General features: G+C 50.5%; 2 protein-coding genes across 5 annotated transcripts in view; one reads left to right on the top strand and one right to left on the bottom strand.

Moving 5' to 3' along the window:
• LRBA (LPS responsive beige-like anchor protein) overlaps positions 1–13655 on the bottom strand; it is a 411738-nt gene that overhangs the window by 177609 nt on the left and 220474 nt on the right. For all 4 annotated transcript variants that reach the window (XM_037396311.1, XM_037396332.1, XM_037396323.1 and 1 more), the window contains 2 exons: positions 10877–11023; positions 8118–8254 (listed from right to left, as the gene is read on the bottom strand). In XM_037396311.1, coding sequence (XP_037252208.1) covers positions 8118–8254; positions 10877–11023 — 284 coding nt within the window. The remainder of the gene's footprint in view (positions 1–8117; positions 8255–10876; positions 11024–13655) is intronic.
• Positions 2002–4371, top strand: MAB21L2 (mab-21 like 2). Its single transcript, XM_037396350.1, has one exon. The coding sequence runs from the start codon at positions 3183–3185 to the stop codon at positions 4260–4262; it is 1080 nt and encodes a 359-aa protein (XP_037252247.1). The 5' UTR covers positions 2002–3182; the 3' UTR covers positions 4263–4371.

Here is a 13655-nt window from a genome sequence, read left to right as displayed (position 1 = left end):
TTTGTTTAGCTGATTTATTATTTACTAGAGCTTCAACCTCAGACAGGAAAATTGGTAATGAATTGTTTTAAATCTGAACACTGTGTAACTGTTTCATCATTAGTCACCTTACCGGGGGTGCGTGGGGGTGGGAGGGGAATCGTACCCTCCTTCTGCTTGTACCCTAAAAACACCAAAGGGCGTCCGTCCCTCCCTTGCCCGGGCCGCCTGACGGCTCCAGCAGCCCCCCGCGCCCCGGCCCCGGGAAGCCCCCGACCGCCCGCTCCCTGCCGGGGGCGAAGCCCCGCCGCTGCCCACAGGGTCGGTGCGCAGATCCCCTCGCCAGCGCGGGGAGAAGCGCCAGCCCGCTGCCAGCACGGCCGATCCGCTCCGGGCGCTCCGGCGGGGCCTATGAGACGGACCCCCAGCCCGAACGAACTCTCTCGCCCGCCGGAGAGCGTCCAGGGCCGAGGCGCAGGACCCCCGCCGCCCCGCCCGGCCAGCCGAGCCCCGAAGGGACGCTCCGCCGACGATGCCCGCCCGGTGCTGCCCGCCCGGTGCTGCCCGGGTAGCACCGAAGGGGGCTCTGGTCGGCTGACGAGGGTGCGGCCCCGGGGAGGGGGCAGGTCCGCAGGCACTTACCGGCGGCCCGGGGCGAGGAGCCCCGCTCCAGACCGCGCATCCCCGGGACGGCCGAAGACCGTGCAAGCCGCGGCGCTGGCGCCGTTGCGAGCCCGCGGCTCTGCCCCGGCCGCAGCCTGCCCCTTCTCCCCCTCACCCCCGCGGCTGCTCTCCTCGGAGCCTTCCCCGGGCTCCTCTCCCTCCCGACGGGGCCGGGCGCTGCGGGGACACCTGACAGCGCCACCCGCCCGGGCCCCACCGAACAGCGGGCACCGCGGCCGGCGCGACAGCCCCCAGCCTGCCCACGGGCCCCGCGGCAGCGGGGGGACCAGGAGCCGGCCCTCCCCTCCGGGAGCGCGGAGCCCCCACGGGCGCCGGGCGCGCCCGTACTTACTTCTTCCAGCGCGCAGCGGTACGGCCGGCACAAGACATGTTTCCAATTTAAACGCACACGGAAAACAGACGGCGATATTTTCTTTATTAAAATCAGCCAGCTGCAGCGAAAGGAGGAAAGAACAAGAACGCAAGCCCAACCGCTGCGAGCTGGTGGAACCCAGGCTCCGCAAGGAGGAGCGCATCGCGTGTGAACGGCCCCGGCCGGGCTCCGCTGGCGGCCGCCGGGGCCGCCCCCGGGCCGCAGGGACCCGCAGCGACCCGCAAGGACCAGGGGGAGGGCGCGGCACCCTCGGAAACACCCACCCTTGGCCCCAGCAAAGACGAGAGGGCAATTGCCTTCCCGCAAGCCTGAGTCTCCGCAGGAGAAACACTTGTTGTTTTGCGGCAGGTACCACCGGGGGGGGGGGGTGTGTGTGTGTGTGTCACAGCAGTTCCCGAACTGACAGAACGTAACTACGGGTTTAGGTCCAAATCATTCAATACTCTTATTAACAGAAACTTGCATAAAACACCGTTTCCTTTCGAATAACTCAATCCAGCGCTTTAGGAGGATGAACGGAACTTTATGGCACAAGATTTATCTGAATTAACGTGACTACGGCATTGACTGAGGGCAGTAAAACAAGGTGTGCAATCCTGCGCCGGTGACGGTCGCACTTTCACCGCTGCAGCCCCGCATCAGCGAGAGATTTACGCCTGCGGTGAAGCACGGGCACGCCTCTCCCCCCGTCCTTCCCCTCGCACACCAGCGCTGCCGCCGGCTCTCCTCGCAGCAAGCGGCGGCAGCGGCGAGTTCCCTTCCCCCGGCCACCACGGCCAAGTTGCAGCTTTTTCCGCACCCCACGCCGCTCGCAGCCCCGCGCAGCCCCCCGCCCTCCCCTCCCGGCCCGGCTTTAAGGCCGGCCCGCCACAGCGCGGAGCGGACGACACGCTCCTGCCCCGCCGCCGCCGCGGAGGAGGCCGGCGTGAGCGCGCGGGCGCCTGTGCGCGCCCCCGCGCCGGCCGTGCCCGCCGCCCGCCGCGATTGGCCGCGCCGCTGACAGCTCGGCGGCGATTGTAGGAGGCGGGGCCCCGCCCCCCGGCCGGGCCCCGGCCCCATTCATAAACTACAGGGCCCGCCGGCACCGCCGGGGAGAGAGACGGGCGCACGGCAGCGGCGGCGGCAGCGAGAGGCGCGGAAAGCGAGAGCCTCGGCGCGCACTTCCAGGGGTGGGGAGGGGGAGGAGAAGCCATCCCGGGCACGGCAGCTACGCCCTCCTCCCGCTCAGGATAAAACACAGTCTTGTGCAAAGAAAAAAAAAAAAAAAAACCAAACCAAAACCAACCAACAACAACAACCTATAAGCTATATATATCTCAAAACAATCTATATAGAGCTGCAGGACAGGAATGAGAGATCACAGACCAAGTGCACACGTCTGCGCGTAAAGATAGAGAAAGCCACAGAGCCGGGTTCAGACAACGCCTCCAGCAGGAAAAGGGAAATCAACAACACCCCCTGACAGTCTGAGAGCGGCAGCCAAACTCATGCACATCTCTGGTGGTGCCACGGACTGAAAGAGAGAGAGAGAGAGAGGCAGACAGACAGACAGACACAGAGTTCACTCTTCCGCTCTGGGCATTGCTCGCATTCTTCTCCTCCTCTCGTATCGTGTGCGGTTTCAAACTTCGCCGCCGACCGGCTTTTCTGCAGGGACCTTCTGCGAGTCCTGGGGAAGTTTGTTCGGGGTGTGTTGGTGGTTTGCTGTTGTTTTGGGGTTTTTTTTTTTCCCCCCATGAACTATTGAAACAGCATTTTCGCCGCTGCGCGGGGGGGTGGGCGCCTGAGCGCAGAGGCAGCGCAGACCTCCCTGCCCCCACCGCCACCCTAAACTTCGCGCTCCGGGAGCCCGCGGGAGCTGCCCGCCGCCCCGCTCCGCCGCCCCGCCGCCAGCCCGCTCCGGCCCGCGGCTCGCACTGCTCCTCCCCGCCGGGGCAGCGCCGGGCTCCGCTCCTTTGTGCTCCGTCGTCCTCCCCGATTTTTTTTTAATTGCTCTCACTGGCGCGCCGCTGCCGCCTTCTTCCCGGAGGGGGTGGGGGTCTGCGATTTGGCTGGTGCCCTCCGCAAAGCTGCAGCCACCGCTAAAGCATTGGATCCCTCAACGTACTGCGAGAGCCCGGTGTACAGCCCGGACCTGTGCCCCAACATGATCGCCGCGCAGGCCAAGCTGGTCTACCAGCTCAACAAATACTACACGGAGCGCTGCCAGGCCCGCAAGGCGGCCATCGCCAAGACCATCCGGGAGGTGTGCAAGGTCGTGTCGGACGTGCTGAAGGAGGTGGAGGTGCAGGAGCCGCGCTTCATCAGCTCCCTCAGCGAGATCGACGCCCGCTACGAGGGGCTGGAAGTGATCTCGCCCACCGAGTTCGAGGTGGTGCTCTACCTCAACCAGATGGGCGTCTTCAACTTCGTGGACGACGGCTCCCTGCCGGGCTGCGCCGTGCTCAAGCTGAGCGACGGCCGCAAGCGCAGCATGTCCCTCTGGGTGGAGTTCATCACCGCCTCGGGCTACCTGTCCGCCCGCAAGATCCGCTCCCGCTTCCAGACGCTGGTGGCCCAGGCCGTGGACAAGTGCAGCTACCGGGACGTGGTGAAGATGATCGCGGACACCAGCGAGGTGAAGCTCCGCATCCGGGAGCGGTACGTGGTGCAGATCACGCCCGCCTTCAAGTGCACCGGTATCTGGCCGCGCAGCGCGGCGCAGTGGCCCATGCCCCACATCCCCTGGCCCGGCCCCAACCGGGTGGCCGAGGTGAAGGCAGAGGGCTTCAACCTGCTCTCCAAGGAGTGCTACTCGCTGACGGGCAAGCAGAGCTCGGCAGAGAGCGACGCCTGGGTGCTGCAGTTCGGCGAGGCCGAGAACCGGCTGCTGATGGGCGGCTGCAGGAACAAGTGCCTCTCGGTGCTGAAGACGCTGCGCGACCGGCACCTGGAGCTGCCCGGGCAGCCCCTCAACAACTACCACATGAAGACGCTGCTGCTGTACGAGTGCGAGAAGCACCCGCGGGAGACCGACTGGGACGAGGCGTGCCTGGGCGACCGGCTGAACGGCATCCTCCTGCAGCTCATCTCCTGCCTGCAGTGCCGGCGCTGCCCCCACTACTTCCTGCCCAACCTAGACCTCTTTCAGGGCAAACCCCACTCGGCCCTGGAAAGCGCTGCCAAACAGACCTGGAGGCTAGCCAGAGAAATCCTCACCAATCCCAAAAGCCTCGACAAGCTATAGGGTTAACACCCCCGCGCACAAAGCTCGCCCTCCGCAAACAACAACAGCGCCTAAAAACTTTTTATTTAACGCAAACCGCGACGGAAAGAGGCGGCGAAAGAAACGCGCCCCCGCCACCCCCCACCCACCTGCAGCTCGGCCTTTAAAAACTTGCAGACGGTTTTCCCGGCGTAAACTCTCGCCGCCTTGCACGGAAGAAGGGAAGAGCCTCTCCTCCTGCCCTCCAATGTGAATTTTTAAAAAGTCACAGAAAGAAGCGATCGGACTTTTGCAACTTCAAAACGAAACCCGAAAGGTACATTTTTCCAATCCATGTATAGTCCTTTTCTTATGCTCTCTCTCGTTTGCCTGGATGTTGTCACCAAGTGAAAATTTATTTAACTATATGTACAAATCTCCCTTTAAAAAGTTTTACTGATGTTAAATGTATTTCGGTGCCAAGGTCAGATTATGTGCCCCACAACTGACTTGTTGCAAATAGTAATAAAAATATTACTTTAACTTTACGCTGACTTTTCGTGAATGGTTCTTAAATACAGGCAAGTCGATTCTGCATCTCGGGAGGAGATTTTTTTAAAAGAAACAGAAACACGAGATGTACAGATAGTCTAAACGCGACACCTAGCCGAAGCCTTAGCTTGGCATATTCATTGACGCTTTCTAAATTACCCCCTAGTTTCTGTAAAAATAGCGCTTCTGAGGAAAAAAAAATCTTACAGATTCTGTATGTAGTTCAGCATGTGACAACATCTGCTAAATTTCTCTGACTTTAATTTTCCCCCCTCAACCTTGGGAATATGCGGAGCATTGCTCGCCAGATTTCAGGCAGAATTAGAGCAATGCCGTTTCCTACCCTGCGGTCCTCAGCCTTATTTTTTTCCTTACAGTTTTCTTTCCTTCTTTCCCGGTAAATCGCGAGCGCTTGTGTTCTATTTTAAATAAAACCTTCGCTCTTTGCTTTCGCTTTCCAGAGCGAACGCGCTATCCATTTGACTTTGAGACGGAGGAAGTCTATAGATCTACCCTGAATAATTAATGCGCTTTAGAGCAACCGGGTCGATATTTTTTTTAAACAAACATTTGTTTTCCCCGCATTTTTAAGTACAGCATAAAATCGCACGGCAGCGTAGCCGGTGGAGCAGGGAAGCCAGCCGTCAGGAACCCCCCGATCCCACAGGATCAGCCGGTGGCTCCCTGCGCGGATCCCGCCGATCTCCCTCCCCCAGAGCCAAGCTCTGCGCGATTCCTGGCATTTCGTGCTGTGGCCATTTCGCACTGAGTTTGCTCAGGAAGACTTAGGAAAAAAAAAAATATCTGCGGGATTTTTATTGGGAAGGCATTTCTAAGATTGATAAAAACGTTAGCGTTATCTGCTGGAGCCGCCCGGGAGATTTCAAGGCGGCTCGGGGCATTTCGAGCAAGTTTTCGTGTCTTTTCGGGGCGGGGGTGCGGAGGAGGGGGGTGGGGGTGTAAAAATGTGAGTTCTTGCCCCCAGAGGACTACTTCCGTTTCTTTGCGGACGGATCCGGAAAGAAATAGCCATCCAAAATGTGGCTTGTCTTTAGGTTAAAAACGGAATTAGCCAGGGGGGAGCAGCCCGGGGGATGCGCCCCCGGGGAAGGCGCGGAGGCCACCCTGCCCGGCGGCAGCGGCAGCACCCGGGACACGGGGCTGTCCCCCAGCCCAGCCCAGCGTCACCGCCCGGCTGCCTCCACAAGTGTCTGATGGAGTCACCGGAGCCTTTCCCCAGCGCTGCCTGGTCCCGGCTCGCCTGGCAGAACGGGCTCGTAGCCTGCGGGGCAAGCCTTTGCCTCTGGAACCAGCCCGCCGCCGCACAAACCCTGACCTCACCGCCGCTGATGCTATCTCTGCCGCAGGTTCCTTCAGGAACTTGTCACAATGTTTTCTTTTCAGCAGTTTAGACAAATATACAAGGAATTTAAATTTATCAAACAGATGAAGCCTCATTAATTAAACAGGCCTGCTGAGCTACAGCGGATTAGGATTATTATTTTTTTTTCTCTCCAAGGGGCATTTTCTCCAGCAGCTTTAGTCCCCGCTGCCAAGGTACAGTAACTTAGGCAGAGGGTGGGGACGGGAAGCGTTCATGCTTGGAAGCAGGCTGCGTTGTAAGCTATTTTTGTTCTTTAAAATAAAAAAATATTCACATTTGATTTTTAGCTTCCGCCCCAAGACATTACAAAAGGTGCTCTTTTTTTCTTTCTTTTAAGACCTCCAGCTAAAGTAGCATCACAAGTAGGATGTACAAGGGGTAGCCTGTATTTCATGTAACCAACTCCTCCTCTTATAGGAACCCAAAGAAAATCTCCCAGATACAGAATTTAAGATACAGTCAAATAAAACCAGAATGCCTGCTCACAGTTAAGAAAACAACCACTAGCAAATACTTGAAACCAGGAGAAAAGAAAGCAAGCTGAGTATGTGCCGTATGCCAATGTCCCCATAAAACATGTAACAGGAATGGTAAGAAATAACTGTACTCAGACGCCCTATGTGCTAAACATGCAGAATAACGCAGATCTGTAAGACTTCACTCATGCTAACGTGATACAAAGCAGCACATTTTAGATGGAAAATGCAATCCAGTAACATATCCAACTGTCTTTACATTTTATATTTATATCCTTTTTAGCATTAGATATTTTTACAAAACTCTACGGAAGGAATAAGCATATCAAAATTTTAACAGCTATCTCATACTGGAAATAATCTCAGAAATATTGACAAAATACTTCAAGACCAAAAGAAAAGTCAAATCTCATTTATGGTATCACATAAAAAGCACAGTTCTACTGAATACCTTATATTAAATTCTAGTTCTAAGAATCCACGAGTGTTGTTTTTCAAGATATATTTCCTCCTTGATAGAATTTGATAACCCCAGCTTTCAGACCCCACTGATGCCATTTTTAATACAGACAAGAGCAATTTACTCAATAGGAACAAAGAACCGAACTGGTGCTTAACACACAAGGTATTCTCTACAGTCAAGCAGAAAACCACTGCTTCTCCCAGGGACTTTTTTCTCCTTCACAAAGAAATTATTACCTTCTTTAACATCAAATATTTAAAATATTGATAAGATATTTAAAAAACCAAGAGCCATCACTGTGGTTAAAAGTAGGATGCGAGAATATTTACCAGTTGTGTCATACTTTTGAAATGTCAGCATAGTACTGCAGAAAACATTCAAGTGCAACCTTATTAAGCTAATTTACACAATATACTGCCTTTGAAGTAGGAATTTTACTGAAGGTTACTAATTTTAAACAAAAGACTAGTAATCAAGTAACTCTGAGCAAATAAAGTTTGTGGAAATCAGAAAGTCAGTTCAGAAATGTATTTTATGAGGGCAATTATGTTTTCTCCTTAGGCACAATAAATAATAACAGGCCTTGTAAAATCCGTTACAGGATAATACAATACAGAAGCACTGAAAACTCTGGAGTGTAGGAAGTTTAGTGCTATGTTACACTGGCATTATATAAGAACTGGAAGGTAAACCGAAGCATTTGGGCTAAAAGCCTCGTTGAACTTTCCAGTATTCACACAGGCCTGTGATTCAAGACGTCTTTATTTAAGATGCCTCCCTGGAGCTTTATTCGCAGCAAGCTAATTAACATTCAAGTAGGGTCGAATTGTGGGAGGGGGAGAAAAAGGAGAAGGAAAGGAGGTGTCACCCTACTTGAAGTTCAGTAACATATATGGTCAGTCACAAACTTATTAAAGCAGGAACACTGTGGACCAATAGAGGTAAAGGAAGTAGAATGAAGAATTAAAGGTCTTGGGTAATTTGTCATCATCTCTCACAGCTCAGGGTCAATGATCTCTTACCTTTGGGTCGATTTTCTTAAAACTGGGATCTTCTTCATCCACCTCAAAGTAGAGCTCAGAAAGAGTGATGGAAAGAGTGCCTTTCACTACCACTGAGGGTGCCACAAGCTGAGCCGGTGTGCTTAAGGCAACTGGACCTGCAAAAAAGTGAAAACACCAACAATATTCAAAACAGAGAAGAGTGCAAGTGCAATTTGCTTTTCAAGTCTAGAAGATTAAAATAAATAAAGCAATGAACTTCACTCTCGCTTAAAAAGCAGCTCTTTTTATCCCAGAAAAGAACATATGTAACATATTTGCAGTGTCTCTCTGCTGCTGAACACTGACGCATCTACAATTGCAAACTGATGCATACATTATGCGTGCCAGAGCTGGCTTCAGGCATGGCAGTATATAGTTTTTACTGAGACGCATTTTCTTTTCAAGAAAGTTCGAGAGTTGCATACCTTCTGTTATGTGCAATATAGAGAGCGCACACATCAACACTTGAAATTTTACTGTCAGATGTGTTCTTTAGGTACCGGACAGTTTCAATAGCCTTCCACAAAAATGCAAACAGCAGTCGAGGCTCAAAGTTGTCTAACTGTAAAGTGTTCCCTCATGGATGCTAGAAATCTATTGTTACGGTTACACAATGTTAGAGAGCCTAAAGTAAAATGTTTTAAAGATGCTTTTGATTCCACGTTAAATATTGTTCAAGGATTCCACGCAGCGTTAGTGTAGCCCAGGGACTGTGGGAGTAAACAGCTGGAGGGTTGGTTTCCAACTGAATGAATTTTTATTGGAATGATCACATCTCCACAGGGCTTATCACAGGGACAAATCAGACTACTACTGAAAACAATAGGTTCAGCATAGATGTGACAATGCAGAACCTATTATATAAACTAGCACGTACAGAAAGAAAACAGGTTAGGTTTGTCATCCAGCTGATTAAGAGGTAAGGAAATGAAGTTACTTGGCTGCAGTATTATCTGACTTCTGTAAAACAGTGCAAGATATGAAAGTGACATAGATAATTTTGTTTTAATAAAGCATCTATAAATGAGGTACACACATTCAGGTAATCAACGTGAGAATAACTGACAAAAAAATTCAGATGAATTGTCATTTCCATCGATTGTTAGGAGGGTGATGGTCCTTAATCTCGCATCAATCTCAATGTGTGCCACTAGGACAAAAGAAGAGATGCTCTGCTGAGATCAGAGCAGCTTTGCCCTCTATTCCCAATGTACAAATACATTGTGTTTGCAGATGGGCATGAGATAGCTGCGGAACTGCCATGATTTCCCAAAGCTCACCCGCACAAATGGATGAAATAAGCAGCTATGTGTTCTTTTGCTGTCTCCCTTTGCCCTCTGTACATTAGCATGTAATCCAGAGGAGAAATAACATTTTTTCAATCACTCGCAGACATTCAATTACAGGGCAAGCACACAGCTGCAGAAGCTGGGGCAGTCCAGGTCCCGTAGAAGACCCCTGACAATTTCCACTTCATTTCTAACCCACACCACTTTATTAGTGAGGATTACTTCTTAATCCTATCGCCATTGTCAAGATTATATAATTAAACTCCCCTTTCACCTCTATTACAGTATGAATGTATTACTCAAACCAATGAACGAATAATGAAAGAGAAGGAAACGCGGAGCACACTGTTGAGAAGGAAGCTTGTGATAGAAAGGAAAAAAAAGATTCACATACAGAAAATGCCATTGCGTTATTCTCTTGTTACTTTATTTTACTTCACTCTTCTTATGCAGGTTTTCTTTTTTTCATTATGCTGCATTTTTAACTTTGCTTTAAAAAAAAAATGGAGTGGGATGCAGTTCAGGGATAAGCAAGCTGCCAATAGTCACTTCCAGTAATTTCGCTGAATTATCATATGTTTCAATGTAAGTTTATACTACTAGCTTCCCAAGGAACCAGAATTATCCAGGAAATGATATTTTTCTCTGAAGCAAATGTACATGGGATACCAGTTGAGAAAGCAGAACAACACAGAGAAGTTTGTATTTTCCCTGTAAAAATTGCTCAAATAAACATTCCTCGAACAACTCCCAGTCCCTGAACTGAGGAGCTTACTCTGGTTTTACATTTTGAACTGTACAGAAATGGACCCACTCCACTCAGGCTGCAACATCAGCAAAGGCTGCAAGTGACTGAGTAAAATGAAGTAAGTTCAAAGACCTGAAGTACTGTTTCTTCTTCAGAAAAAAAGAAGTGAAGTCTAAAAAGGCGGCTATGGTCTGCGGAGAAGGGACTTCAATGGGGAAATGACAAGAGGTTTAAAGGAATTAATTCCAGTGAGTGTACAGATCCTTCAAACCCAGGTAAATACCCAATATGTACAATTTTACAGACTCAGGGGAAAACACATCAAGCTCTCCAAAGTCTTTAATTACAGTCAACTTGCCTAATTGTCCACTAGGTCTAATGGTTTGAGGAGTGGAACAGGGTCAAAAAAAAAAAAAAGGAAGCCCTTTTCAAGGTAGAGCTACTTTCTCTAGGGAAGGTTTCCTAGAATACGGACATCCGCTGCAGAAACAAGAAGGTTATAAAAGGCTTACAGAAAACTCACAACTCTCTTCAAATAAGCCCTCAGCATCTGAGGTGCACAGAAAATTATCTTAACAACCCAGCTATAGGAAGGAACAATTTATCAGCGTGCATCCCAAAACATGATTCAGTGCAGAGCAGGAGAGATCAGAACTTAAGTAGTAAAGAAGCTGGGGAGAAAATGAGATAGCTGAAGTTACCCGTTAAGTTCTCTGCTTCTCTTTCCTCCATGAATGACATGATATCGTCGTCACCTTCCAAGAGAATCTCACTTTCTGAGTTCTGATTTCCTAAAGCTTGACTCTTGATGGACTGCTTTCCTTTAACAAGAATGTCCTCACTGGGACCTGGAATGAAAGACACACACGTTGCTGTCTGTCGGGTCTCAGAGGCATCAGTGACGAAGGAGTGGTTTGGGGTTTTGTTGGTGTTTTTTTTTTTTCAAAACGAAAGTTCAGGAGGAAAACTGTTTAGGGCTCGCTGTGGGAAGTACCTGCCTTAATCCTTTAATGTTAGGACACATCCAGTTTTAATCCTATTAAGCCTGCTCAAAATTATCCAGAGCTCTCTGCAGCATTTCCCTCTGCTCCCAGAGTTATGACAGCAGGGGGACAGGGCACGGCAGAGCCCCCTGCTCGGCAGTAGGTCCCCCTGCCCGCCGCAGTACCCGGGCACCGCAAGCCGAGGCCGGGGGCCGGCGCCGCGCCGGCAGCGAGCACGGCCCGGGAGAGGGGCCGGCGGCGGCACGGCACCGGGGGCAGCGCAACAGGCCGCTCGGCCCCACAAACTCCCGGCAGCCGGAGAAACGGGGCAGACGGGGAGGGGGGGGTCGCCGCCCACGGGTAAGGCACTGCGGCCGGCCACGGCTCCGCGCCGCTCCGCTGCGGGGCGGCAGGGGGAGCGGCCCCCGGTGGGGGCGGGCCGGGCGCCGCGGCAGCGGGGAGGCGGCGGGGCGGCCTCCGTCCGTCCGTCCCTCCCGCAGCCCCGGGCAGCCCGGAACGGTGCGCGGGTGCCGTGCGGCAGCGCCGCCCGCCTCACCGGCTCGGGCGGGGAACGGCGGGGGGGGCACAGACAGAGAAAAGCCTGCACCTGCTTCCGTGAGGCACCGCGGAGTGGTACCCGGGCCTTACGGGGACACCGCCAGGCTCACAGCTGAACTTTGGGAACGGAAGGGAAATAAACGGAAAGCTCGGCCAGCTCGGCCCAGCCCGTAGGCAGGCGGCGCAGCCTCGGGCCGTGCCCTCAGGGGCGGCTCTGCCGGGGGCACCGGCAGCGCCCCGCACCGCCCCGCGCTCCGCCTCGGCTCCATCTACATGACAAGCTCCGAGCAGCAGCCGGGGGGCAGAGGGAGAGAAAGAAGGAAGCGGGGTGGGGGGTGGGGGGGGGGTGGAAATTAACCAAAAAAAAAAAAAAAAGGCGATCGCTCACGCAACTCTCTACACCTAAGTTACTGCTTGCTGTGGTAAAAGCCAAACCCCATCAGTCTATGTGTTACTGCCGGGTTTCAGCAGAAAATGAAAATACTGTTTCGTAAAAAAAAAAAAAAACAAAAAAACAAAAAAACAAACAAACAAAAAAGATTGAGAACGCTCGTGGCACAACCGTGTTTGAAAAAAAAACTTTCACCAAACACATGAGGAGCCGCTAACTTCACCATGTTGCTTTCTCTGATTACTGCCATACTGCAAGTTCCACTGGTTTACATTAAAAATATGTTAATCTGCAAACATTTACAGAAGGCAGCAATTCCCCACTGGCAATATATAAAGTTTAAATTGTTTAAGTAAATATATGCACATAAATTGCAAATAATAAACTTTTCAGTTAAGTGAAAACTGAAAAAGAAACACAAACAAACAAAAAACCCCAAACCACCAAATACCCTGGTTTTGGTTTAGGCCCTAAGCTTACAAAAAAACCCCAAGCAACAAAAAAAACCCCAACACAAAACAAAAACACACAAACAATAAACACAAAGAAAAGGAAATATAACATGCCATAAAAAAAAAAAGGTAATTTATGCATGGATCCTTTCACCCTAACCAATAACTGCCACTTGTAAGTAAGCCTTTAAAAAATCAATTACTGTAAAGCTTTTACTGCATTGTACAAACACAAATTTTACTTTCTTCTAAAATGTGCTCATGTAAATAGTGATAACTCTGACTCTGGAGCTGTTCAATGCGAGTTGAAAACCTTCTTGTCATGGAAAATATGCAGCTGATATTTAGAAAGGTTTTCCTGTAATTAACTCCCCCTTGAGGATTTTAAGTTAGCAGCAGTAAAATTACCAACAGTATACTAATATACACCACATGCACCGTTAGTCAGTGGTCTACCAGCATTCTCTTGAAGATCAAAAAAAGTAAAACAGAACAAAACCATCCCAGGGATAAAGTCAAAGATAATTTTATTTTTTTTTTTTTTTTAATGCAGGCAAACTGTACTTGTTGTTTCAAAAGCCCCATCTACATTGTACATACTTGCCATTTTCGCTTCTTCTACTACAATCTGTTTTATACTGAAAAAGGCTATTTCAAACATAGCTTTTTACCTATTCTCATGTAAGACTGAGCTGAGAGCCAAGATCAAAGCTTAATACTGTTATACTTAGCACAGCTTGTCCAAAATACTAGTGTGTCCTTCAGCCTTTCTTCTCATCTACCATTAAGAAAAAATTAAATCAGTATGGCAACTTCCCAGCCACAGATGACTGGATAACAGAAATACACATCTCCCGCCTCATCTTTGTCAGTTATTCAGATTTTATTTCTTTCCCCAACTAATGATATTATACTGATTCAAAAACATACATCTTATGTAACTGCCTTTTTCCAAAAAAGATTTTAGACCATCTTTGTAAATTTTTGTCATCTCTTTGCATATGTTGTTAGTTAGCCACATTTCCTGACATGCATGAAACGTGTATACACGCAGGCACAGGAAGATGCAGAGCCTGTCTACACATCTGCGGAGACC

The sequence above is a fragment of the Falco rusticolus genome, chromosome 1 (genome assembly GCF_015220075.1).
Source record: "Falco rusticolus isolate bFalRus1 chromosome 1, bFalRus1.pri, whole genome shotgun sequence".
Taxonomy (NCBI): Eukaryota; Metazoa; Chordata; class Aves; order Falconiformes; family Falconidae; genus Falco; species Falco rusticolus.
The sequence above is the reverse complement of the archived record's forward strand: the minus strand, read 5'-3'. Positions and strand labels throughout refer to the sequence as shown.

Bases quoted from the DNA above. Each gene is read 5' to 3' on its own strand.
- MAB21L2 (XM_037396350.1), top strand. From the start codon at position 3,183: ATGATCGCCGCGCAGGCCAAGCTGGTCTACCAGCTCAACAAATACTAC.